At 54.3% G+C, this 21826-nt stretch overlaps 2 protein-coding genes and 3 long non-coding RNA genes across 5 annotated transcripts; all 5 read left to right on the forward strand.

Moving 5' to 3' along the window:
* Positions 1-5806: 5806 nt before the first annotated feature.
* On the forward strand, positions 5807-7164 carry LOC135404828 (ankyrin repeat domain-containing protein 7-like). Its single transcript, XM_064639560.1, has 2 exons — positions 5807-6533; positions 6954-7164. The coding sequence occupies exons 1-2, from the start codon at positions 6316-6318 to the stop codon at positions 7162-7164; spliced, it is 429 nt and encodes a 142-aa protein (XP_064495630.1). The 5' UTR covers positions 5807-6315.
* Positions 7165-9078: 1914 nt separating this feature from the next.
* LOC135405869 (uncharacterized) lies at positions 9079-10168 on the forward strand. The gene is made up of 3 exons (XR_010426056.1): positions 9079-9133; positions 9598-9879; positions 10138-10168. It is a non-coding gene; the product is annotated as an uncharacterized LOC135405869 (long non-coding RNA).
* Positions 10169-10302: 134 nt separating this feature from the next.
* Positions 10303-15693, forward strand: LOC135404829 (ankyrin repeat domain-containing protein 26-like). Its single transcript, XM_064639561.1, has 5 exons — positions 10303-10373; positions 12047-12179; positions 13383-13664; positions 14362-14597; positions 15274-15693. Exons 1-5 carry the CDS (start codon positions 10303-10305, stop codon positions 15473-15475), a joined length of 924 nt encoding a protein of 307 aa, XP_064495631.1. The 3' UTR covers positions 15476-15693.
* A 1738-nt stretch (positions 15694-17431) lies between these two features.
* Positions 17432-18030, forward strand: LOC135405885 (uncharacterized). Its single transcript, XR_010426071.1, has 2 exons — positions 17432-17799; positions 17917-18030. It is a non-coding gene; the product is annotated as an uncharacterized LOC135405885 (long non-coding RNA).
* Positions 18031-18783: 753 nt separating this feature from the next.
* LOC135405873 (uncharacterized) lies at positions 18784-19440 on the forward strand. Its single transcript, XR_010426059.1, has 3 exons — positions 18784-18962; positions 19087-19212; positions 19305-19440. It is a non-coding gene; the product is annotated as an uncharacterized LOC135405873 (long non-coding RNA).
* The last annotated feature ends 2386 nt before the right edge of the window (positions 19441-21826 follow it).

Consider the following 21826-nt stretch of genomic DNA (forward strand, 5'->3'; position numbering starts at 1 on the left):
AGTAGCCCAGGGCAGCTGCATGCCCTCAGTAATTGGGCCAGGTGTGTGTTCAGAGAGCTGAACTTGGGAGTCCAGCAGGTGTCAAAACTGGCTTTACAAAATGGGTTGGCGTTAGAGATGTTACTGTTAAAGGAACAAGGGGTGTGTGGAATGTTAAATCTTCCTGAATGTTGTATTGCCATTCACAATGTAACAGCATCAATTGAAAAAACCTGAGGCAAAACGAAAGCAGTGGCTGATCCAACCTCAGAACTTTTGCAATCACTCCAACCCAAGGACTGGCTTCAAGGAACTGGCCCCAATTCCTGGCTGATGTCCATGTTCTAATCCTTGGGACTGGCGGGGTGGGAGCAGTGGCTGATGAGGGTTGGGTTGATGGTTGCAATTGGATTTACATTTTTCATGATTGGAACAGCTGATGTCCGTGGTATGATTACTCTTGTTGTTGTTTCTGCTGTTTGTGTCTTTTCTGCTCTGTCTTGTCTACGTGCACATCACCCTGATGGAAAACCCGTGAACTGAGGAAAAGTCCCTGGCAGAGAGTGTTTGAGCCATGGGGTGGGGTAAGGGCTTCAGTGCAGTTCCCTCTCTCCAAACCCTGTCAAAGCACAGAAGGAACTTGCTGTAAGAGAAGCCACTGGACAAAAAATCCCCCCTGTGCAGACGGTGAGAACTTGAGATGAGCCCAGAAGGGAGGAATGTGCAAGAGGAAAGAGCTCATGCCAGGCAGGTGGTGAGGCAGATCTGGGGAACCTCCTCCTTCCTGCATCTCAGCAAAAATTCCCCCTGTGGCAGCCTGGGGGAAAGGAAACAACTGCTCACACATGTGCCATCCCAAGAAATGGGAATGGGATCTGGGCCCCTTTTAAAGTCCAGGAGTTCAAGTAAGGCAGTAAAACTTAGGAGATTGATGTATCTCACCATACTCAGCCATAAGGTTCACATCTGCAGCGGACACTTTTATAGCATGGAGGCAAGAGGTACCTGCACTACCACTTCATGAGGTAAAGATGATTGACTGTAGTCAGGGGGGGCTGTGGCAGGAGGGCCTACCCCGAGAAGGCCCAGAAGCCCATCAGACAATGCCCACAGTGCAGGCTCTCATGCAAGCTGGCTGTGGTGAGTTCTGGTGGTGCCACGGTGGTGGGTTTTGGTGTTGAATGAGGCTAAAACCAGCCTGGTTCACCAAACTCCAAACACATCCTGCTTTTTGAAGTTGGATGTGGCGGATAAACTGGTGGCTGGCCTGTAAATTTGTGACTAGCAGTCAATCACTTTATACTATAAAAGTCCAGTCCACTTCTCTGCAGTCAGGTTCTTCAAACATAGCCCTTCTTGGGGTGTATGTGTGGAGATTCCTCCCTTGGGCTGGGGACTCCCCAAGGATACTCCTTGAGGTTGAGCAAAAGAGTTCTCCCCACAAGCGTTGGTATGGGTGAGTTACATCCAATCTCTACTTAATGATTATTTTCCTTCTGCTCCCTTGAATATAATTGCTTCAATAATTGCTTCAATAGAGTGCACTGTCCTACCCTACCCTGTGCTAGTAGTAGTCTAAGCCTTTATATTGTGTAGTAAATAATTCTCATTGAGATCTTCCCTCTGTTCACTCATCTGTTCATCTGTCTGATCATTTGTATTAATAAATGATTAATTTTATAGAAATAGTCTCACTTTGTCATCATTCAAACCTGCAGGACAAAAGTGGTTCAATCCCACCTCTGTAATTCCTCAGATTTAAATCACCGACATGATCTGAGGCTAAGATTGGATCCAGGCACACCGAGACTCCTCTCTGAGAAGGACTTTAGAAAGCAAGGGGGTCCTTTGTGCCCCTTGTGACTCCCCAGCAGGGCTTCTGTAATAAATGTTGTCTGAGCCTTCCACTCCCACCCCTGACAGCGATCCGGGGGTGTCTCGGCCCTCCTGGTCTTGGAGCCAGAGGAGCTGCTCCCAGGGCTGCTCTCAGTGCTGCTCCTCGTGCAGAAGGAGCTGTGTCATGGCAGTGCCAGCCCTGAGGACGTGCTGCTTGTCCTGGAAAGGGAAAGGAGAGGCTCTGCTGGGAGGGCTGAAGGTCGGTCTGTCCTCCCTGCTGGGAGGGGTTTCCCTTTGCCTTCTGGCCTGCAGGAGAAGGGCTCCCTGGAGAGCAGAGAAAGCAGCATTTCCCCATGCTGGCCCCCCAGGCCTCCCTGCAGAAGGGGCCCAGGACTGGGCTGTGTCCCTCCAGGGAGCCCCCAGCCTCGGGCACGGTGCTGGCAGGCTCCTGGCTTGGGGTGCTTTGTCACCCACACGGCCCTTCCCAGCCCCCCTCTCCTCACGTGCCACCAGGCACAGATGGACCCACGGACGTGGCCATCCCAGCTGTGGCCCAAGGCGTGGGAAGCAGCAGCTCTCTCCTCTCCTCCTGGCAGCCCAGCCAATTGACCAGCACGTAATGGAAGAGGGGGTAAATGTCTTCACAGAGCTGCACTTCCCGGCTGCCAGGGAAGGGGTGTTGCTCCTGGGTGACATATTTGGACCATTGTTTCACAACTGTGCCAGGAGAAGAGAAAAGGGAGCACTCGAGAGTCTGCAGCCAGGAAGGTTCCTTGCACCCTCCCCCAAGCCAAGCTTTCTGGGCAGTTCCAGGCTCAGCCCAGGACCAGCTCTGGATCCAGGCTCAGCCTGTGCCCTGAGGTATCTGGATTCAAACCCCTGGCTGTTTCTCTCCTCCTCCCCATTGCACCTTTTCCTCCTAAGTGGCTGTTCCCCTCCAGCCTCTTCCACTGCACTCCTGCACTTCCCCTTCCATGTACTCACCCTTTTAACCCTAAAGCAAAGCCAGGGAACAAAGTCATGGGAAGGGACCCGGCAGTTCCTCCACCCCAGCACTGGGGAAGGGACCCTGCAGCTCCTCCACATGCAGCACTGCCACATCCTGCCCACAGAAACCTCCCAGGCTTCCCCCGCTCCTCCTGCTCACTCACAGCAGTTGGGGATCTCCAAAGCCTGACCTTGCAGCAGGCTGACACTCCCCATGTTCCCTCTGAGATCACAGGGAGGCATCCAAGGTCACTCCAGCCCCATCCCCGGGATCCCGGCCAAGGAGCCGACACTCAGCACTGCAGACGGGGCACAGGATCCGGCCCCTCCACACCCGACTGGGCACAGCAGGGCGGGAGCGGCGTTCCCAGGAAGGGGATGCACCGGGGGCTGCGGAGAAGGCAGAGACAGGCACTGAGAGGAGGAGGGAGAGACACAGGAGGCTGGGGCTGTTCCCTGGCAAGGCTGGGGCTGCTGGGCCATGAGGGATGAGCCAGGGCGTGTGGGGAGAGCTGTCTTCCTAAGGGGGACCCAGAGGAGCCCTTGAGGCAAATGAGGAGGACAGAGGGGGGCAGAGACCCTGCAGGTTTTTCCCAGCGGGTTCCCACCCTGCAGGAACTGGGATTGGGCTGGTAAGGCAGAGCAGCCGGCTGGCCCTAGCTCAGAGCAAGGAGGCACAGCAACTTTGTAGCCCCAGTCCAACAGGGAGCTTTAGAGAAAGGGGAGGGATCTCCCCATGACCGCAGACCCCTGCCCAGACCAGGGGGCCGAGAGTGCCGTGCCGGAGCTGCGGCCACTTTGCCCAAGGTGAGGAGCACAGCCTCACCAGGGCCCTTCCCCGTGGCCTTCAGGTGGCTCTGGAGCTTGGACAGGGCACAGTGGGAGCAGGAGCGGGCCAGAGCCACCCAGATGTCACTCACAGCTGCCGTCACATCATCTGTCACCCCCTGAACAAGCACCACGGGACAAGCTCGTGGCTTCCATTATCTGGTGGTTTGACACTGTAATGGAACTACAGTGCTATTTTTTCCTGTCCTGTATGTTCTTTGCCCACAGAAATAGGGAAGGTCTCCTTTCCAGGATGAAGCCATCCCAAATGTCCCGTTGCTCTGGTGGCAACTCATGGAAGTTGTTCATTTCTGCAGCTTTAGTTGCAAGCTGTTTCCTTCCACCTCTGCCTTGGGCTGCTGAGGCTGCACCAGCAGCTCCACTGTGCAGGGAACAGAGGCTCTTTGGCTCTTTGGTCCCTTAAGTGTCAGCTCATTTGGATCTTCCTCTGGAAACCACCCTCACAAAACCTCCTATTGATGCATAGATAGCACATAACAGTGACAATGGGAAGCTGATGTCCAGTTAAAAATTCAGACTTCCCGGAGCTGGGGACTGTCACTTCTTAACTTCATTTGCTGCCCCTTGTTTCCCTCACCTACTGGAACACTCTCAGCACCCTGTCTCTTATTATACCCAGAGCTATTCTGGGGTTAGGTTGCCAGCTTTTGAGCAAAGCTCTATTCTAACTGAGAAAGTTTTGGGTAGTCCCATTTCTGGAGAAAATTTATTTATTCTAGAATTCTGTGATTGATGAGGGTTTCCTTTCTTCAAACCTTACAGGTTATGTCCTATAAAAGAAATACTTTTTTGAACTCAATGAATCCTGCTTTTTGCCAGCTGGGGTCCTATCTGTGCAGGTACTACTGAATATGGAACAGTTCTCCTCTAGTTGGGGGGGGGCTCTTTTGTTTTGTTTTGTTTTGTTTTTTTAATTAATTTCTTAGCAGCTGTATCAGGGAGAGTTTGGAAGGAACAAAACCAATATTTATTAGCAAGAGGTGGCCAACAAAAGGAAAAAAGCCAAGAGAGAGGAAGGAGGAGAAAAATAAGCCCTCAGTACAACTCCTCAGTCCCCCAGGTGTTGTTTCTGAAGTTATCTCACCTCCCCAGAATGCCCAGAATTGCCCAGAGCAGAAGCTGCACTCTGGGACAGTCGGCAGGCTCACAAGGTCGCAGCGTCCCCGCAACAGGCAACGTTGTCCTTTCAGGTGAAGCTTGTGTCTCCTGAGCACGAGCCATCAGCTTTTTACCCAATTAATTGGTGAGGTCTGCCTGGGCAGGTGTGGCCAGCACCACCCAGCCAGAGGCCTTCAGTCCCTCCCAGTGTTCTGGAAGTGGTGCCCCTTCTGTGCATTCGTGTGTCCTTTGGAATTCCCCCCACGCTTGCACACTGTACTTCAGGGGGTCTGGGGCCATACTTCATCCCCCTCCTCTTCACTTTCTTCTTCAAATGCCCTTGGAAGGCCATCAGCCAATAAGAAGACACCAATTAATTGAAGTTTGTACAAAACGCCTCCTTCAAGGACCAAGTTCCAGTTTCTCAGTGCTTGTTTTCTCCTAACTTGGCAGGAAAAGGAGAGACTGTCCCAGGTGGCTGGGCCAAAAACAGACCAAAAGTATCAACATCTAATACAACCCTGATACATCCACAAAGAAAAAGGGAAATTTCTTCAGCCTGTTTGCGGTGCATTGTAGCGTCCCTCCCCTGAGAAAGCTGGTGCAGAACCTCTGGGCCTTCACTTGGTGTTGTCATTGGGACAAAGTGGGACAAGATGTGTTTGAAAGTTTCTTCCTGCCCTGCTGTGTGCTGCCCGTTGGCTGGTGGAGCAGCAGAGCAGAAATTCACTGTTGGCATCTGGCAAAGCAGCAGGAGAGAGCAGTTGTGAGGGGAAGGGGGGTGAGGTGTCTGCTCTTCAAGAGGGACAAGACAAAGGAGTTGGGGAATTGTCCTGGAACTCTGGCCTGGCGGGCTTGGAGCACTGGGTGGGCATTTCTTGAGAGCTGTGGTGGCCCCACTTCGTCCTGAGCCTCATTTGATGGCAGTGTGTCCAGAGGCAGCCCGGCTCCAGGCTGAAGCAAAAAGCCAGAGCGGGTGATGCGGGAGCTGCTCCAGCGCCTACCGCAGCCTGCGGCCCGGTGGGAGCGTCCCGGGCCCTGCCCCGGGGCACCCTGAGGCGGGGCAGTGCCCACTCCCGCCGGCCGCCCTCACAAGGCCCAGGCCGCCTCCTTCCCACAAGGCCCAGCAGGGCCGCCCTCACACCTGCCCCGCCCTGCCCTGCCCCGCCCGGCCCCACCCTGCCCCGTGGCCTCTGTCACACCCCACGCTGACGTGCTGAGCCTTCCACCAGCCATTGTGACGCCACAGGCGCCAGTCGGGCACGGCTTTGTTGGTGCCCGCAGCCGGCGCCCAGAGCTGCTGTAGCCTCTCGGGGAGCAGCAGCACATCCCGCTCGGGGAGCATTGCGCGCCTGCATCGCCGTCTTGGCAGCTGCAGGCCACGACCACTGCGCAGGGCGACCTCGTCTGCCTTGTGCTTCATACCCTGTGCCCGTCCTTATTCTCGTCCCCTTTGTCACCCTCCCCCTAAACCTCGCCCCGTCCCATTCCTCATCCCCACTTGGCTCCCGGCAGCCCGCCGGGGCCTTCTTGCCCTTCCTGCTGCTGGGAGCTCCAAGCAGGGCCATGCCGTGGCTTCTGAGCAAGAAGCGACGGCAGTCGCCCTCCAGCAGCCCCAGTGGGCAGCCCTGGGCTGCCACCAGCTCCAGCAGCGCCTCCCAGCTCCGGGAGCAGGGGCTGGGCAGGCTGCACCGCGCGGCCGCCCGCGGTGACCTGGGCTGGCTGAGGCGCTGGCGCTGGTACGTCAAGGTAGTCGGCATCGACAGGCCAGACCAGGAGATGCGGTGAGTTCTGGGCCACGCTGATGGCACACCTTGGCTGCTCCTGAGCCAAGCTGCAGTAGTCCTCGGCAGCCCTCTCTTAGGGACAAGGCTTGAAAAGTGACATTTGCCCTGTCAGCTGGGACAGGGAACTCTTGAGCTTTTCACTGCTCGGAGCTGCCGGCCGGGCTCCAGCGCTGCTGCAAACGCGTGTTGCCCACCTGCCCCTTGGCCGTGCTCTCTCTGCAGGGCTGTTCTGCAGCTGCTCAGCCCTCACCTGTTCTCTTCTGCCCTCTGGCTCATCAGGGCAGCATTGCAGCAGCAGCAGCAGCAGCAGCAGCAGCAGGAACAGAGTCTGGGCAGGGTCCCCAGCGTGCTGGGTAGAGACACAGCTTGGGCTCGTCCTTTGTCTGTCTGGGTTAAGAGTGTCCGTTTAATTTTTAGGACACCTCTGCATCTGGCTTCAGCCAATGGCCATGCAGATGTCGTCAGATATCTGCTAAGAAAGAACAGCCAGCCCAACCTCACTGACAACTTCAAGAGAACAGCCCTGATGAAGGTGTGTGGAATGCCTTCTGAGCTTGGAGGTGGGGCTCAGTGCTGGGGTGTTAAAGGGGAGGTGTCTGGCAGGATTCCTTGCAGGGCGGGGCCATAGAAACACACCTATTGCAATGGGCAGGGCACAGCCTCTGTTAGCTGATCTTTGAAGATGGTCTTCTATGGCAGCACTCAGGAGCTGAGGGAGTTGTGACAGAGGGGGATGAAAAGTTAAAAGTCTTTCCCTTTTGGTGTGTTGTTGCCAGGCAGTCCAGCAGGAGCAGGAAGAATGTGTTGCTGTTCTGCTGGAACACGGTGCCGACCCCAATCTGGCAGACGCTGACGGCAACACTGCCCTTCACCTGGCTGTGCTCTCTAAAAACACAGCTGTAGCAGGGCTGTTACTGGAGCATCATGCCAACAGTGATGCTCAGAACCAGGTAACCTTGGCACGTGGCTAAAGCTGCTCTTTCCAAGAGCTGCAGAGCTTGTCTGTGTCTTTCTAATGGGGATTCTTTCTCCTTTTAGTGGGGATTTACCCCCTTGAAACTTGCAGCCTTGCAACAGCACGAGGAGATTCTGGAGTGCCTTGTGAACAAAGCAGCTGACAGGCCTGCTCAAGGCCAGGGGGAAAGGTGAGGGCTTTGTCAAAACAGCCCCCGGGTGTTCTGGGTAGTCTGCAAGTGTGACCCAGACGAGGGGCGTGGCAATGAGCTGGGAAAAAGAAGGAGCAGCCCCGTGGAAGCAGTTCCCCGTGGGACGGGTGAATGCAGGTCTGCCCTTGGCTGCTCTCGTACCTCAGGGGCTCTCGTCCTTTGCCCGCTGAGGTCTGCAAGAAAGCCTTGTCTGTGGTGCCCTCCCCACACCCAGAGCCAGAGCCCCGGGGAAACTTGCCAGTAGCTCAGCAGCGGGGCTGCTCTGCAGGCCAGGGGGGTTTGAGGCACGGCAGAGTTGGGGCGTTCAGTGCTCTGAAGGGAAGCGTTGGGGGAAAGAGAAGCAACACTGTCCCAGGGGACACGAGGGGCTCCGAGCACAGAAGGAGAAAACTTCCTGCCATGGAGATGGTCAGGGGGTCGAAGGGCTTGCCCTGGGAGTTTGTGCAGCCGCATCGGGGGCACTTTGAAGAGCAGTGCAAGGAGCCCTGAACAGCACGGCCTGAGCTGGTAGTTGAGGCTGCTTTAGGGAGGCCCCTTGGAAGAGAAATTCTCCAGTGCTTCCATGGACTTGGCTTTGCTTTCCCGGAGCTTGTAGGAAAGGGGGGAAGAGCTGTTTTGGGAGCAAGCAGGGGAAAACTGATGCAGGATCAGACATGTTTCCGATGAAATTTTGCATGCTTTAGGAGTGCTCTTGTGGTTCCTGGAAGCCATGAGGCTCACCTGGAGGAAGATAATCTGCGCTTGCAGGAGGAGCTGGACAGGGCTGACGCGGAGGTATGGAAAGCCTGTCCCCACAGGGAGAAACCTGGGGGTGCCTGTTGCTTCCTATCCATCCTGAAAACGGACAAGACAGTGCTCAGTGTGTTCATTGGGGAGTAGAAGTGAAGCTTTGAAGGGACTTGAATGGATTGCAGTTCTTTGGGCAGAGGGGATGCACACAGACATGCAGCACCTGAGTTCTTCAGCAGCAGCTGGCTCCTCTCTGGAAAAGCTCCCCTGACAACTGTGGATTCTTCCCGTGATTTTACAGCTGCAGGAGGAGGAAGGAAAGCATCTTCAGTCTGAGCATTGTGTTCCTGACTTGAAGACTGCCTTGGATGCCAAGACAAGAGAGGCAATAACTTCCTCCCAGGAACTGCAGGACCTCCTGGAAGAAGACGTGCAACAGTAAGAGAGTAACCCAGTGAAGCGAGGGGTCTGTGGCTTTGGGGGATTGGGTGGAAACAGGGGGACAGTCAGTGGGATTTTGAAGGACACTTCTGCTGTGGCTTCTGTTCCTCAGCACAGTTTGTCTGGCATTGGCTTTTCTGGTAATAAGAGCTGTATTTCTTCTTAAGCTTTGCAAGTGAGAACAGCAGATTGGAAGGCACTGTCCAGCAGCCAAGAGAGAGCGTTGAAGCCCTTCCGAGAGCCCTGCAAGCCTCTGCCTCAGTAAGCTGGTGCTAAATTTGCCTTTTTGTGACTCTTGAGCCTAGTTGCCTATTTCTGTGGGGCAACTGTCAGATGAAGTTTTCCTGGAGAGCCTGGGGAGCTCAGTTTCTGCCTTCTCCTCAGCAGAGGCTGCTCAGAAAGCAGCCTGCTCCTTTCCCCAGCTGCTACAAAAGCCCTGAGGGTATTTGGTGTGCTGAACACTGGAGGAATTCTTAGATTCTAAATGAGGAGTTTCATCATGAGCTCCAAGGGACCCAGAAGTATTGTTGCCAGAAGTGTCTCCCAAATTCTTAAGTAGGTCTAAAGTTTCTTCTTTCTGTCGGGGAATCTTTCAAGTGTTTTCTAGGCTGGTTTCCAGTAGATGATAAATACAGTTGCCATGGCCACCCCCTTGAGAGATTTTCCCAGAATTCACTGCCTTTAGACCATGCTGAGTTTCCTTTATTTTTTTTTTCTGTGCACAGGGTGGTGAACTTTCCCAGCAGCTGGACATGGAGCCTGGAACAGGCATGCAGCTCGAGGCCCCAAACCAGGCTTTGCAAGAAGAGCTGTCCACTCTGCTTGGGAAGTGTGAACAACTGGAGAAGAGCAAATGTCAGCTGCAAGAAGAGGTGACAAAACTCCACCACCATTTGGAGACTTTGGTGCTGGATGGCAGCCAAAGAGAACAGTGTACAGGAGAGGTGGCAGAAGGAGCTGACCAGGAAAGAAGTGCAAAGCTACAAGAGGTCAGCCTCGTTTTGCAAGTAAGTGAATTTCTCCCCAGTGTCCACAGGCTCTTCATTAGGAGCTTTGAAGCAGAGTGCTCATTTGGGCTTCTTTCCCACTGCAAAGAATTGTTTGCCCTGGTAGCTCCTGGGTTGTGCCTTGATTGCTGCTGGGAGTGAGGAGGCAGAGCCGCCTCTCTGAGTAAGGCTGGGCCCTTGGAACTGGGTGTGTGCAATTTTGTGCTGGGCAGAGCTCTCTTTTTCTTGTGGTGGTTGAAGGTGCACTGTCTCCTTCAGGCACAGGCAGCCCACCAGGCCCCACTAGGACAAATTGAAGGCAGTCATTGTGAATCCATGAGAATCCAGTTGGAAAAAAGGATTAGAAATCTGGAAAGGGAATTGGAGAGGATCAAAAACACCCAACAAGAGAGAGCTTCTCGTAAAGAAGCAGCACAGGGAGAGATGGAAAGGTACAAAGAGCTGTATGTGGAGGAAGTGAAAACCAGAAGATGCCTGGCCAAGAAAGTGGAAAGGTAAGTCCATGCTTGTTTGGAGTGGTAATAAGAGACTCCTTTTTCTTCCTGCATTCTCCTTGGGAATCCATCTTCTACATCTGGCCAGCATTATTGCCCTCCATTGGCCACCAGGGTCTGATGGAGTTGCCAAGACCCTCTCCTTGATGTTTGAAAAGTCGTGGCAGTCAGGGGAAGTCCCAGGTGAGGGGAAAAAGGGAACCCCACTGTGGCCATCTTTGAAAGGGGTAGAAAGGAGGGCCCTGGGAACTGCCAACCTGTCAGCCTGCCCTCTGTGCCTGGGGAGGTGATGGAAAAGATCCTTCTAGAAGCTCTGTCAAGGCACGTGGATGACAGGGAGGTGATTGGAAGCACCAGCACAGCTTCGCCAAGGGCAAGTCCTGCTTGACCGACCTGGTGGCCTTCTAAGATGGAGTGACTGCCTCAGTGGACAAGGGCTACCCATGTCATCTCCCTGTCATTCTGGGAAGCCTTTGACACAGTCCCCCACAACATCCTTCTCTCCAAAGTGGAGAGAGACAGATTGGATGTGTGGACTGTTAGATGGATAAGAAATTGGGTGAACAGTGCCATGCAGAGGTGGTGATCAATGGCTCAGAGTGCTGAGGGCCATCAGTGCCGAGTGGTGTCCCTCAGGGGTCTGGACTGGGCCCAGTGTTCTTTAATCTCTTCACTAATGATCCAGAGGAAGGGCAGGAGTGCGCCCTCAGCAAATTTGCAGCTGCCACCAAGCTGAGGGGTGTGTTTGACACAGGTGATGCCATCCAGAGGGCCCTGGACAAGCTGGAGAAGTGGGCCCATGGCAATCTGCTGATGGTTTACCAAGAGCCAGTGCAAGCTGCTGGCCGTGGCTCAGGGCAGCCCCTGTATCAGTGCAGGCTGGGGGATGAAGAGGGGCAGAGCAGCCCTGCCGAGAAGCCCTTGGGCTGGAGGAGAGGCCGGACATGAGCCGGCGATGTGCGCTCGCAGCCCAGAAAGCCAATTGTGTCCTGGGCTGCGTCCAAGGCAGCGTGGCCAGCGGGTGGAGGGAGGGCATTCTGCCTCTCTGCTCTGCCCCTGGGAGAGCCCAGCTGGAGTGCTGCATCCAGCTCTGGGCTCCTCAGCACAGCAAGGACCTCCAGCTGTTGGACTGAGTCCAGAGGAGGCCACCAAGGTGCTTGGAAAGATGGAGCACCTCTGCTAGGAGGAAAGGCTGGGACAATTGCAACCCTTCAGCCTGGAAAAGAGAAGGCTTTGGGGTGACCTAATTGTGGCCTTTTGGGGTGAGAAGGGAGCCCATAAGAAGGATGAGGAGAGTGCATTTAAAAGAGCAGGTAGTGAGAGGACAAGGGGGAATGGCTTCAAATGGAAAGAGAGTAGGTTTAGATTTGATCCTGGGAAGAAATTGGTTGCTGTGAGGGTGGTGAGGAACTGCAACCGGTTGCCCAGAGAAGCTGTGGATGCCCCATGGCTGGAAGTGTTCAAGGCCAGGTTGGATGGGGTTGTGAACAAGCTGGTCTGGTGGAAGGTGTCCCTGCCCACAGCAGGAGGCTTGGAACTGGATGATCTTTAAGGTCCCTGCCAAGCCAAGCCATTCTAGGCTTGGATGCTGTCTGTGCTGTTTCTGTGAGACCGTGGGGGAAAGGCTGGTTCTTCCTGTGTTTCATGGTTTTCTTGACTAATTTGCTGTGCAGGCTGGAAAAGCTTCTGAGGATAGAGAGGAGGCAACTCCGGGTTAATGAAGAGAAAGGAAGTCAGTCCCAGCTGGAAGAAATGAAGAGGAGATATTCTGAAAAGGTCAAGGAAGTTGATAGATTCCAAAGAGAGGTGAGCTGCTCTATGGGTGGGGCTCTTTGGTTGTGGTGTTCCTTCTTTTGAAAGCTGGGAGATGCTTTCCCTCTATTTCCTGTCATGTTGATGATTTTGTTTCCCTTGGCTGCATTTTGGATGTGATGGGCTTTTCTTAATGCTCCTCCTGCTGTTCCAGTGGGAGATGACTCGAACTAATCCGGGGTAGTTCTCCTTGTGGGGAAAGATGGAAATGTTGAGGGCAAAGCAGTAGGTGTAAGGGCTGATGGAGGCCAGGCTGTCCTGCAGAGGAGGGGCAAGCCAGGAGTGGCAGCCAGCCTGGCAGGGTGCGTGAGCTGAGGGGCCAGGGAGCCGTCCCACAGGCCCTGAGCAAGAAGAGCAGAACAGGTCCCCTGAGAGTGAGCGGGGTCAGCCAAGAGTGCAGATCCCCCGGCTGGGCCTGAGGGATGGGCAGGTCTGCCGTCCTGGCAGGACACCACGTGCATGGGCTGAGAGCAGTGGGGCCCAGCTCAGGCCTGGCTGCAGCTGGAGGGAGGCTGTGACAGCGTCCTCTGGGTGTGCCAGATGAATTGCTGCCCTGGCAGAGAGGGGAGGAACAGCACTGTCACTGGCAGGGCACCATCAGCCCCTGAGCCCTGTCTCAGGCACGAGCTGAGCAGGAGGCACTTGAGGTTTGGCTTTTCTCCTCAGTGTTGTTGCTGCCCAGGGCCCAAGGAGGACAGGGGCCTCCCAGGGGAAAATCTGTCCCTTCTTGCTCACGGGGAGCTGTTTCAGCCCATCCTGTGGCGGGGAGCCAGAAGGACTGTTCCCAGCAGTGCTGTTGAGGCTGCTGTGCCTGTGCAGCAGTGGCACAGAACCTCTTATCCCTTCTCCGCTCGTCACTCGGATCCGTTGCTGAAGCGGCGTCTGTCAGAGCCACGCTTGGGTTTGAAGGCATCCCTGTAGAATGGCTTCCTGCCTTTGCAGTCATTCCTTTGGAGTCCAGAAGCGTGGAGCATTTTTGCATGAGGAACTCCAAAAGGCTGGGAAGCTGAGGAATCCCATGACAAATGATGGGAAAGCTGTTCTTGCTGGAAAAGAAAAGCCTGGTTGCACTTTGTGTCTAGTCCTGAGCCAGCAGATGATGAATAAAGTCTCCCTGGGCACCTCCTTTTGAGGTTTTCCCAGAATTCACTGCCTGTAAACCATGCTGAGCTCCTTTTTTGTTCTTTCTGTCTGCAGGTTGCTGAACTTTCCCAGCAGTTGGACAGGGAACATGAACAGTGCACGCAGCTGGAGGCCAAAAATCAGGCTTTGCAAGAAGAGCTGTCTGCCCTGCGTGGGGAGTGCGAGAACCTGGCCATGGACAAATGCCAGCTGCAAGAAGAGCTGGCAAAACTCCACCATCATTTGGAGACCAACGTGGTGGATCGCAGCCAACTCGAACAGTGTAAAAGAGAGGTGGAAGAACAAGCAGACCAGGAAATAAGACAAAAACTCCAAGAAGTCAATGAGTTTTTGCAAGTAAGTGAATTTCTCCCCAGTGTCCACAGGCACTACGTAAACTTCTCTTGTGGCCATGGTGTTTGGTCTTTTTCTTTTGCTCCTGTATTCTGTGGGTTAGCTTCTGTCTTTGCTGAAGGCAGTGGCAGAAGGCAATCTGGTTGGGCAGGAGTGCTGTCATGGGTGTGGAATGTGCTGGCAGGTCCCTGAATCCAAAGGCTGCCCAAGACAGATTCCCACTTTGCAGTGCTTGGGGGGATCTCTGTGCGCTGCTCTGCTTCTCACTGCTCATCCTTGAATGGGTTTGGCAACTTGCAGCTGTCATGGCCAGACCTACAGGTGCTGCTTTGTCCTTGTAGGGGGTGAAAGTGCTCAGAAAAGGAGTCACTGAAATTCCAGTGGTGTGGGTGAGGGGCTGGAGGTGGATGTGGAAGCTCTTCTTGTCTTTGAAGAATCCTTTTGGAAATGCCCTGTCCTACAGACCCAGTGTCTCTTCATTAGGAGCTTTGAAGCAGAGTGCTCATTTGGGCTTCTTTCCCACTGCAAAGAATTGTTTGCCCTGGTAGCTCCTGGGTTCTGCCTTGGTTGCTGCTGGGAGTGAGGAGGCAGAGCCTCCTCTCTGAGTAAGGCTGGGCCCTTGGAACTGGGTGTGTGCAATTTTGTGCTGGGCAGAGCTCTCTTTTTCTTGTGGTGGTTGAAGGTGCACTGTCTCCTTCAGGCACAGGCAGCCCACCAGGACACCTTAGAAGAAATCAGAAGCAGTCATGTGGACTCACTGAAAAAACAGTTAGAAGACAGAATTAGAGATCTGGAACGTGCACTGGGAAGGACAAAAAGCAACCAAGCAGAAAGACCTTTTCAAAAAGAATCCACCCAGGCAGAAGTGGACAAGTACAAAGAGCTGTATCTGGTGGAAGCCAAAACCAGAAAAAGCCTCGCCAAGAAACTGGAAAGGTAAGTCCCTGCTTTTTTGGACTGGTAAGAACAGACTCCTTTTTCCTCCTGCATTTTCCTTGGAAATCCCTTTTCTACATCTGGCCAGCGTCAGGTGTGAAAGCAAAACGTGGCATCTTTGTGGGGAAAGTTCCTTCAGAGCCTTCCCTTCCTCAGACCTGTCTTCCTTTCTCTTTAGAGTTCCAGCAGTAACCCCACAGCAGCACCACTCTGGCATTATTGGTGTCTTTTCAAGTTGAGGTTGTTTTAGCAGGCAGTCTTTTTACCAGTCTCTCCTCTCCTCATCCTGTGGGTGACAGAGAAGATGAATCTTGTGCCCTTTCCTGTTTGAATAAGGAGAGGCCTCTGGGAGAAGAGAGTTGGATTCTGTGAATCCAAAATAAGGCGGCTCTTTCTTGGCTTCTGTTTTGGCAGCGGGTCTGAGGGTTGAGCTTTCCTTGAGAAGGCCAGGGTAGGCCAGAGTTCTTCTGGAGGTGACACTGGCTGCTCCTTGCACTTGGTGTGATTTCTTAGAAACAGGCCCTGTGAACAAGCTCAGATCAAAGGATGTGCTTGTTTTGGACGCTCTTCATGCCCTTGGCTTTTAGAAGTCGAGTAGTAGCCAAGGCTGTGGAGGGGAACTTTGCAAAAGCCTTCCTGCCAGAGATGACTCTGTGTGTGCTTGTGAATGTTTCAGAGCTACTGAGAGACTTGCAGTGGCCAACACCAAGCTCTTTTTGGAGCGCCACAGAAGCAGATCTGCAGTCCCAAGCAGCGCTGTCAGCGGAGTTCTGGCTGCAAGTCCACTTCTGGATTCACCTGGCCTGGGACATGTTGGCATCAGTTTGGGACTGAGCAGAAGTCTGGCTCTCAGAACACCACCCAGACACCTGTGGTAAAGCCCAAGACTTCTGCTCATCAGGTTGGTACAGATTTTCCAGAGTGGTCAAAGGCCAAAAAGATTGAAATGGAAGCAATGAGCTGTGGAACTCCATTCTTTTCCAAGAGAAACTGTGGGCAAGAGCTCTGTGGCACAGGAACCTCCCACCTAAGTTCTACCCTAAATTTACACGTAGTAATCTTCTGTAGTCTGTGGGGTTTGGCAGGAAGCCAACTCCAACCGGCTACAGATGGTTTTGGTGTCCGAAGTGGGATTGTTTTGGTTCCTTTGGTTTTGTTGTGGGAACGTTGTCTGGGAAAGCTGCCAAGAGCAGGTTTGTTTTGTCAGCATCCACCATTGTTTTGGGACACTCCTGGGAGAGCTGCCAAGGAGGATTTTGTTTATCTAAACATAGCTTTGTTTAGGAACAAGGAGAAAGAAAAATAATAACAATGGCCTTTTTACTAATTTTATTCCTGATTCTTGCTGGTTTTGTGCCTGTCCCAGGGCATCCTGTAAGGGACCGTTCAGATGGATGGAACAAATTGCTTCCTTTCCTTAATTTCGACATCCACGGCCTAGTAGCCAGTTTCCTTGATGGTGGCCTTCAAGGTTTGGTAGCAAAGACTCCAAGATCAGCTCTAACCCATCCCTGCATTGTTCAGCGACAATGATCCTAGTGGTGAAGGCAGCGAAAATGCTACTTAAAATTGGAGAGGTGGTGCTGCATTGGTCCCCTTGTTGTACGAAAGGAATCGCTGGAGCTTTGGGGACAAGAAGTGCCAACGGCCACGACAACTGTACACAGGCAACAGTATCGGAGGAACCGAGATGCTGTGACCCCCATCCATCCATCCAGTACATCCATGACATCATTGTGTGGGGGGACACAGCAGAAGAAGTTTTCGAGAAAGGACAGAAGATCATCCAGATTCTCCTCGAGGCCTGTTTTGCCATCAAGAAGAGTAAGGTCAAGGGACCTGCCCAAGAGATCCAGTTCCTAGGGCTGAAATGGCAAATGGACGACACCAGATACCAACAGACGTCATCAACAAGATTGTAGCAATGGCTCCACCCACAAACAAGAAAGAAACCCAAGCTTTTCTGGGAGCCATTGGCTTCTGGAGGATGCCCATCCCAGAGTACAGCCAGATGGTGAGCCCTCTTTACTTTGTGACCTGTGAAAAGAACAATTTCCAGTGGGGTCCTGAACAACAACAAGCTTTCAGGCAGATCAAGCAAGAGATTGCACATGCCGTGGCTGTTGGAGCAGTCAGGACAGGACCAGAGGTAAAGAATGTGCTCTACTCTGCAGCTGGAGATAAAGGTCCCTCCTGGAGCCTCTGGCCAAAGGTGCCTGGTGAGACGTGAGGGCGACCACTGGGTTTCTGGAGCCGAAGCCACAGAGGTTCTGAGGCCAATTCCACCCCTGAGGAGAAGGAAATCTTAGCAGCCTATGAAGGCCTACGAGCAGCTTCAGAGGTAACTGGTACCAAAGCACATCTCTTCCTGGCACCCCAGATGGGACCCCAGCATGCAAAGTGTAACTAGATAAGGGAAAAAGGGGTAGGGTTTATCCATTTTAGGGAAAGGGTGGCCAAAAGGGAAATACTGCAATGCAGCAAACTTTGGCCAATCGGGGAGCGGGGTCTAAGGATACAGACATCAAGGGGAGTTTTCATCAAACAATTTCAGGGGACAAACAAGGGAAAAACTACAAGAAATGTTAAGACACAACCGTAAAACTCGAAAGGCATTGGGTCTGAACTTCTTGACAACTTCATCCAGGGCTTTCATCCTCTGGAGGGTCACACATTTCTTGTTGTCTTCTCCAGCTTTCAGATTCAGCAATGTCCTCACTCCTGACAGACCAGGGTCCCCTTTCCAGAGTAATGGAGGAGCACCGTGATTTTTTAATCCAAAATTCCCGGATTTGAATGAAATGCTCTGGAAAGGCTCTGGAAATCACTGGGTGTTCACAGTGAGTCTCTGGTTTCCCATCCCCTGCTTCAGATGTGAAAACATGTTCCTTGCAGTCGGAATGTAAACTCATCAGCTCCATTAAACTTGAGCACTATATCCCATCATCCAGATCATCAATGAAGATGTTCACCAGGAATTGCTGATCACTGGCCTCCAGCTGGATGTTGCATTCCTGATCACCACCCCAGCCAGCAGATTTCAACCAGCCTGCTGTCTGCTCATCCAGCCCATACTTCATGGGCTTCTCTGTGAGGGAGCCCTGTCTGTGTCCACTAGTACACACATTCATTTTGATTTTAAAAAATCAAACAGAAGTGAGAGTTTTAAGAGCAGAATTATTTTTCAAAGGGAAATAGAAGGGTAAGAGTTTTAATTTTAATGATCATGTTTTACATGATGCTAATTGACCTCTAGTAGAAATGAGACAGCACCTTAAGAGACAAATCTACATTCTCTATTTATGCCTCTGAATTACAGGTATGGCTTTGATGGAACGAGTGCCTTCAAGCTCCACTGGCAGGCACTGTTTGAAAACTATTTGGGTGATTTTTGATAAGAAATGAAAGATGCAACAGCAGGAAGCCATTCAGCAATCCCTGACAAGGGAGGTCCACTGTCAATTGCTGGGAGGGCCCCCACCTGTTTCTTTTAATGGTGCTCCCAAATCCCACCCCTTGGACCACCCATCCCATCCTTTTTGGTCCCCTCAGGCATCTCCTCCCCAGGATCTGCTCTGTGTCCTACCCAGTGTCCCCAAACATCCTCCCACTGATCATTCCCAAAGCTTTTCTTTCCATCTTTCCCCTCAGACCTTTGCCTTTCACCCAGGCCACTGCCCTGGTACCTCCCAAGACCATTCCTTGCCTCCCTCTCCACTCCCAACCATCTCCCAGTCCCCTCATTTTTGTCCTCCTCCATCCTCCTCCTCCTGTCCCCACCAAGCCTCTCCCTTGCAGTCCCCATGTCCCTACACTTGAATTCCTTTCCCCTCCCCTGCATCCCACACAGGGCCCCTTCAACACCCCAATCCCAGTCCCGTGGGCTCCCCAGTTCCCCCCAGTTCAGCATCTTTGGGTCCCCCCCAACCTCCCCCCACCCTCCCTGCAGGCCCTGAATTCCCCTGGCTCTCCTTGTCTCCATCCCCACCCTGGGCCCTGCAGGCACAGGGGTTGGAGGTGAAACTGGGTGCAGTGGGGCTGGGGGGAGCAGAAGGGATTTTCCCCCTCAGACGGGGGCAGCCCTGGGCTGGGGGGGCTGGGGACACCCGTGTCCCTCCCCCAGCCCCACAGGGGCCAATCCTGCTTAAACTTTTGCTCTCCTTGCCCATGCACTCTTGGCAGGAACCCAAAATGATCTGCAGGTGAGTGGGCCGGGGGGACTGGAGGGCATCCAGTCTGGGAACTGGGGGACACTTTGGTCCCCCCATCCCTCGCTGGCACCGGGGACATCCCAGTGACCAGCCAGGGCTCCTGGTCTCTCTCCAGGTGGATTTAGTGGAAGTTGGGATCCTGAAGATGGCTCAGGTGGGTACCAGGAGTTCTGCCTGAGTTGGGTCCTCCCCTCACATGGCCATGACACTTCTGACCATCCCAGTCTGCCCCAGTATACCCCAGTGCACCTTCCCAAGGATTCCATTTCTTCCCCCAGGCTCCCAGTACATCCCACTGCACCCAGTGTGTCTCTGAGCCTGCCTTTGTCCCCAGCCCCCTGTGGTTGAGAAGGTGGTGGGTCCTGTTGGTGAGAAACGCGTGGCTGCATCCCTGGATGTCTGAGGTGAGCAGTGCCTGCAGGGAGAGGGGTCAGGACAAGGCCCCTCTCGTGTTGCAGTGGACTTTGGGGGTGACATTTGGGGCTCTGTCTTTCAGGACTGGTGGTGACACCCGTGCCCTGTCCCCCTCCAGCGGCATGAGGAGATGATCATCCCTGGAAGAACCCCCTGATTTCCCTCAGAGCCCAGGGGCATTTCCCCTGAATGATCAATAAATCTCTTCAGCAAAGCCACTCTGCCTGATCTTGTGTGTGTGTGTTCCCATCTCCATGTGTGTGTTCCCATCTCCATGTGTGTGTTCCCATCTCCATGTGTGTGTTCCCATCTCCATGTGTGTGTTCCCATCTCCATGTGTGTGTTCCCATCTCCATGTGTGTGTTCCCATCTCCATGTGTGTGTTCCCAACTCAATGTGTACGTTCCCATCTCCATGTGTGTGTTCCCATCTCCATGTGTGTGTTCCCATCTCCATGTGTGTGTTCCCATCTCCATGTGTGTGTTCCCATCTCCATGGGTGTGTTCCCATCTCCATGTCTGTGTTCCCATCTCCATGTGTGTGTTCCCATCTCCGTGCCTGCATTCCCGTGTCACTGTCCCCTCCTTCTCCAGCCCCTGCACACCCGGAGCCTCTCTGGCCGCTCCCCTGCCATGAGCAGAGAGGCTCAGGGGGCTCCTGGGGATCTCTGCACACGAGATCCCCTTCACCCCCTCCATGTGCATCCTGAGCAGTGCAGGCTGGGGCATCATGGAATGTCCCTGCTGGGGGCTGGGACAGGCAAGGGGCACACGGGGCAGCCCCTGGAGCACCTGGACCTCCCCTGTGCTCTGGGAGGGATGGGAAAGGGGATCAAAGGAGCCAGCGGGTGTCAAATGCCCCCAGATCTCAAGGGCCAGGCTCGGGGCTGAAGGGATGGAGAGCAGCCCTGCATCCAAGGCCATGGGGATAGTGGGGGATGAAAAGCAGGATGGGAGCCAGCAATGGGAGCTCACAGCCCACAACCTCCCGTGTCCTGGGCTCATCCCACAGCGTGGGCAGCAGGGCAGGGGGGTTCTGCCCCTCTGCTCTTCTCAGCTGAGACCCCTCCTGCAGTGCTGCCCTCAGCTCTGGGGCTGCCTCAGGGTGTGGTTTTCTGTTGAGGAGGAAAAGGCAGGACTGAGTCAGGTCAGACTCTATTGGCAAAATGTGTCTCTCTTTTTAGGAAGACCTCTCTGCATCCCCCTCCCCTGAGCTCTGGGTTTTGCTGGCTGATGGGGGCTTTGAGAGCAGGGACCCTGTGACAGGCTCCCGAGGAATCCTCCTTGCTGTGAGAGGCAACTCAGGACACGGGGTGATCCGAGATTAAATGTGCCTGTGACACATCAAAGCGTTTCCAGCCCTGCTGTTCACAGTTTGCCCAACTGCAGAGCAGAGCTGAGGGGATTTGCTGTAGTTTTGTTACAGTTTCACTTGGCACATTTAGGATTGAATTTGGATGCCAGTGCTGCCAGAGCCATCCCCAGCCCAGTGCCCAGGGGCAGCTCTGCCTGGGCAGGGGCTGCAGAGCAGATCCCAGACCCCTGCGGTGGCTGGGAAAGGGGAGGTGTTCTGGGGGGATGTGCTTCCTGAGAAGGGCCCCTGGAAATGGCAGGAGGTGGAGCTGAAGCTGTGAGGAGCCCTGACCCTGCAGCTGAAGGGCCCTGCCCTGCCCTGCCCAGCCCTGCCCAGCCCTGCCCAGCCCTGCCCTGAGGGGTCACTCCTTCCACCCACCCCTTCTCCCTGCAGGGCCGTGGCAGCTCCTTGGCCGGGCTGAGAGCTGCCCCTGGCAGGCAGCAGAGTCCCTGCCCCAGCACACAGAGCCCTGGGGGCAGGACCCTGCTCTGCACCACAGCCCTGGGCACCCCTGGCTGCACCCCCACCTTCCCACCCCACAGCCAGCCCTGGCACAGGAAACCTTCTTGCCCTGGGCCTCTGAGGGGGCAGCAGCAAGTCCTGCTCTGCAGCAGCTTCTCCTGCTGCACCCCAGGAAATCCAGCAGAGCCATCCTGGCAGCTCCTGCCACTGGGGGTATTTGGCAGCTGGGAGAGACACTTGCAGGAACTCCCCTGCACTGCTCTGCAGCCAGAGCCTGATCATGGCAAAGGGCTGGGAAGGTTCCTCCCCTGAGCAGCTCTGCCCTGTCCTCCCACCCCAGGATCCCTTGAACCTCCTGCTCCCTTCTCCTCTCTGCCCTTGCTGCCTGCAGCTCCTGCCCTGCTCTGCCATATGGCCACTTCCCCTGCACTGCAGCAACTGGGAGAGTCCTGCTGAAAGATCCTAGAAGCTGTGGGAGCTTTAGGAGATGCCTTCAGGAAGGGAAGTTGAACTTTCCTGCAGCCAGAGAAATAATCATTCAAATCCCGTGAAGGTTTCTCCCACAGTGAGAGCTCAGTCACCTCCCAGCCCAGGCTGCCTCTCATCTCTCTACCTTCTCTCCTGTGCCCTGGGTGCTGCAGGCAGTGCCCTCAGCCCTGCTGGGCTGTGCAGAGGAGCTGCTCCTGGGCAGAGCTTGCCAGGAGCTCCCTGTGTGCCAGGAGCCCGGCCCAGCTCAGCAGCACAGCAACAGCCCCAGGCAGCACTTCTGCCCTTCAGGGATCCCTCCAA

Source organism: Pseudopipra pipra, chromosome W (genome assembly GCF_036250125.1).
Source record: "Pseudopipra pipra isolate bDixPip1 chromosome W, bDixPip1.hap1, whole genome shotgun sequence".
In the NCBI taxonomy this organism is placed as follows: domain Eukaryota; kingdom Metazoa; phylum Chordata; class Aves; order Passeriformes; family Pipridae; genus Pseudopipra; species Pseudopipra pipra.

What these genes read in the sequence shown, in the direction of transcription:
- LOC135404829 (XM_064639561.1), top strand. Translation starts at nt 10,303, where the DNA reads ATGGAAAGGTACAAAGAGCTGTATGTGGAGGAAGTGAAAACCAGAAGA. An exon ending in CTGGCCAAGAAAGTGGAAAG is followed by an intron (nt 10,374 to 12,046) that starts GTAAGTCCATGC and finishes TTTGCTGTGCAG; the next exon opens with GCTGGAAAAGCTTCTGAGGA. An exon ending in CTCGCCAAGAAACTGGAAAG is followed by an intron (nt 14,598 to 15,273) that starts GTAAGTCCCTGC and finishes TGAATGTTTCAG; the next exon opens with AGCTACTGAGAGACTTGCAG.
- LOC135404828 (XM_064639560.1), top strand. Translation starts at nt 6,316, where the DNA reads ATGCCGTGGCTTCTGAGCAAGAAGCGACGGCAGTCGCCCTCCAGCAGC. An exon ending in AGGCCAGACCAGGAGATGCG is followed by an intron (nt 6,534 to 6,953) that starts GTGAGTTCTGGG and finishes TTTAATTTTTAG; the next exon opens with GACACCTCTGCATCTGGCTT.